The 3653-nt window shown below is 58.3% G+C and overlaps 1 protein-coding gene across 1 annotated transcript; it reads left to right on the top strand.

The window, feature by feature from the left end:
* Window positions 1-2368: 2368 nt before the first annotated feature.
* LOC125507408 (uncharacterized) lies at window positions 2369-3327 on the top strand. Its single transcript, XM_048671988.1, has one exon. It carries the CDS (start codon window positions 2533-2535, stop codon window positions 3076-3078), a length of 546 nt encoding a protein of 181 aa, XP_048527945.1. The 5' UTR covers window positions 2369-2532; the 3' UTR covers window positions 3079-3327.
* The last annotated feature ends 326 nt before the right edge of the window (window positions 3328-3653 follow it).

Below are 3653 nucleotides of genomic sequence, written 5' to 3'. Positions count from 1 at the left end.
CTGGGTTGATTTGTTGCTTCTGAGCCACATCTTGCTTCTTTTTCTGTTGAATCTTCCCTTGGTTCTTACTCTGCTGCGAGCTCCCTCCCTGACTGTTGCTGGGGTCCGAAGACTGTCCCCCTGTTTGCCCTTGCATCAGCTGCTGTGGAGGGTCGTACCATTGTTGCTGTACACCCCCACGATTGCTGCGAGAATTGGCCAGGGAATTGACCCGGGAAAGCCCATGGTGGGGGTGGTCCTTGGTAACCAAAGCCGAAGAACGACGGCTGCCCCCCCCACCGGCACCCATACCTGAATTCATCTGCTCTTGCTGCTAGTTGTTGGAGTTTTCTTACCTTCCTCCTTTGCTTCTTCCACGTCCACGGCCTCTCCCCCCTCCATGGTGGGATCCGCAGCGGCAGCAGCTAGGCTTGGTGAGGACAGGGCGGCGGCGACATTGGGTGGGGAGGAGGGGGGAGTGCAAACCCTAATCTTGTCCCTCCCCCCCTTCGACGCTTTTTATACCACTCCAGAGTTGACTGTATCTGAGCTCCGCTTCGTCACCATGGCAGGCTGGAAAGCAGCTTGGTGATCTGGAAGCTTTTCCCCCCAAATTTTTGTATGCGCTTTTGGTGCTTATCCTTCTCTGAATCACTCTGAAGCCCGCCGACGAGCTCCATAACTAACATGGCTTCAGTTTCGTCAGAAACGCTCACATCCCCCTTGGCTGGAGCTTAGCAACCTCTCCATCAGATCCATACACTCCTGCGGATGGGCTCGATAGAAGGCTTCCCATCGCACTCTTCTGGATTTGACTCTCGAGGTTCTTGCCGCAAGCGCCCACGCAATCATTTCCGATGGCTGGGTTGCTTGATTTAGCGCAATCAGAGAGAGTTCCTCCTCCGCGTGCATCAGAATGCGAGTCACAAGCTTCTGGGTTGATTCTGCGCCCCTCCTAGGCAACCTTAACTCTCTCTGCAGCTTCCTGGTGAGTTCCACAATCAGCAGCTCTTCCGCCACCCGATCTGGTGTTGCTTCTCGCACACTCATGGCCAGAGTGGTAGGCAGAGCAAGCTCGGGTCTCTCCGCCCATGTCCTCTGCAAGGCTCAGCCCGCAATCCACATCCTGAAATCCTGCAAACTCCGAATCCATCCAAATTTGCTTCACCCACTCGTGACACTCCGGTCCATTTGTGCCACTATTGTAGGATGCCTCTGCGCTCAGTCCATGGCCGGGTAGGGGAGAGGTGTGGCCAGGGGTCGACCTCTTCTGAGTCCGAAGGCGGCGCCGATGGCATTTTCCCCTCGATGCATTCCCAGCTCGCCCGCCTTTGTGGATCTGCACTCCTTGCCTCCGCCCGCGCCCACCTGACTAAATTCTTTGGGGATGCGGTCGGGCATGGCATCCTCCTCTTTCTCCTCCCGACTGCCTTCGAAGTAGATCCTCCTCGCCAGATTGAGGAGCTCCTGATCTGCGGTGTGGCCATAGGTCTTGATTCCCAAGGCGCCCATACCTTCATCTCCGGATCTGGCTCTGCCTCCGCCTTCTGCTGCAGCGCCCTCCACTCCCGTTCGTAGAGGAGATAGGAGGGCACGTCGTCGTGGATCCGCGTGGCTCACTCCGTCCACCTCCGCATCCTCGTCGCCCGCAGCGCCTCCGGCGATACCGACCCTATCGGCCGCAGCATCTCCGGGAAGGCCCGGTACACAAAGGGGGGAGGCATGTACGGGATTGTCGAGCCCGGGCGAGGTGGCGAGCAGGTGGATCTGTCGGCTCTCAGCATGTGGGGCGGGGAGGCTCGCCGTCGCGAGGAGATCGGCGGCGAGGTGAGGTGGGTGGGATGGGTGGGGTGGAGTGGAGTCGCGGTCGCAAGTGAGAGCATGAGTCGCCTTATTTCTCGTCACGTAGATCCTACAATTTTTTTTACTGCCTGGTTACCACAATAAATGGATCTGCTGGCCTCTTCACTATTTACGCATGGCCGTGATTTGCCCACGGATTTCAAAGAGGACACGATCCCCTTTTCCTTTTTGCGGGCAGAAGAGGACAGGGTCTCATGGGTTCGTTGGATGGCCAGCAGCTACTATGTATACTCCTGTGCAAAAACGCAAGCGAAGCAAATACTCCGCGCCCATACCTCGGCCAAATTCAAGCCATTTCTGGCTCCATTCACTCGCAAACAACGAAACAGTACTACGCTCCTCCCATGACACCGCAATGCTGCGACACACTGGCATCTTAAAAAAAATGCAGTACTAGTACACCGGCAGCAACGATGGCAGACGCCGTAAATATGCTCAACCAGGCCCCCATTAAAGTCACTCCGCGAAACAAACCTTATCCACACCACTCCCCCGTCCCTCTCCCGCCGCTATAAAACCCGCCGCTCCACTCCACCAGTTGGAGTAGGAAGAAGAACAAAACGCCATCGCGGTTCACATACACTTTTACACACGGCAGCACACGGAACACGCACACACGTTGCTTGTGCGCCTCCTCCGCCGGATCACGAGCCAACCGCACCGAGGTCGGCGGGGTAAGAGCGCGCGACGATGGCCGGCCGGAGCAGCAGCCGTTCCATGGTGTCCGCGCACCGGCTCTTCGCGCCGGCGCCCGCGCGCACCCTGCAGCACGCGGCCGACCCGGCCCTGGAGCTCGACGAGGCCGACATCATCTGGGGCGGCGCGGCGCTGGCGTCGTCCCCGCCGGCCGACGCGTACGGGCGGGCCCTGTCCGCGTCCACTCCCTCCAGGGCCTCCAAGCCGCGCGCCGCGGCGCCGCGGGATGCCGCCGGTGGCGGTGGCGGCGTCGGGGGCCCGGCGTCGCTGCCCGTCAACATCCCCGACTGGTCCAAGATCCTGGGGCCGGAGTACGGCGGGGGCAGCGCCGGCGCGGGGCGGTGGCCGTCGGACGATCGCGGGGACGCGTACCTGGACCGCGGCGACCGGCAGTGGGTGCCGCCGCACGAGCAGCTCATGTACCGGGAGCGCGCCGCGGCGTCCTTCTCGGTGCGCGAGGGCGCCGGGCGCACGCTCAAGGGCCGCGACCTCCGCCGCGTCCGCAACGCCATCTGGGAGAAGACCGGCTTCCAGGACTGATCCTGATCCGGCCCACCCACGGCGATCGATCGTCCGTCCCCTTACGATTAATTTGATGAGTTTTTTTCTTTTCTTCTACGAGTAGTTTGTGATCGGTGATGAGAATGAGATGAGATGCAGGGAGAGTAGTAGAGATTGGTTAAGCCTCTGGTTTTGGCAGTTTTCCCCGGAGAGGCTGGCTGGCTCGATGTACTACCGCTTAATCGATTGCTCCTTAACAAAGATGATGAGTACGAGTTGTACCAGCAATGTCCATGTGCTGCCCACTGATTTCTTGCTGGTTAACCACTGATCTATAATGATCTGCCATCACCAGCAGTAGTACTAGTACTACTAAAATGATCTGCCACCTGCAGAGAAAACTGGTTGGTGCAGATAGGCGTAGTAGTACTACTGTTTGTAAAGATTCCAGAGAAATTAGTTGTAGGTAGAGTGAGCTGTTGGGATTATTGGCAGAGCAGATTTTCGATTTAAAAAGGGAGCCTAGTCTATCGGGGGAGTTGGGGGCAGATTTGGACGTGCGGAGAATAAAATTTGTAAACAAATCGCATGCGAAATGGATAGGGAAGAGAGAG

The sequence above is a fragment of the Triticum urartu genome, chromosome 1A (assembly GCF_056163025.1).
Source record: "Triticum urartu cultivar PI428250 chromosome 1A, HENAU_Tu73, whole genome shotgun sequence".
NCBI classification, from domain to species: domain Eukaryota; kingdom Viridiplantae; phylum Streptophyta; class Magnoliopsida; order Poales; family Poaceae; genus Triticum; species Triticum urartu.
This window is presented reverse-complemented; position numbering and strand designations above follow the sequence as displayed.

What these genes read in the sequence shown, in the direction of transcription:
- LOC125507408 (XM_048671988.1), top strand. Translation starts at nt 2,533, where the DNA reads ATGGCCGGCCGGAGCAGCAGCCGTTCCATGGTGTCCGCGCACCGGCTC.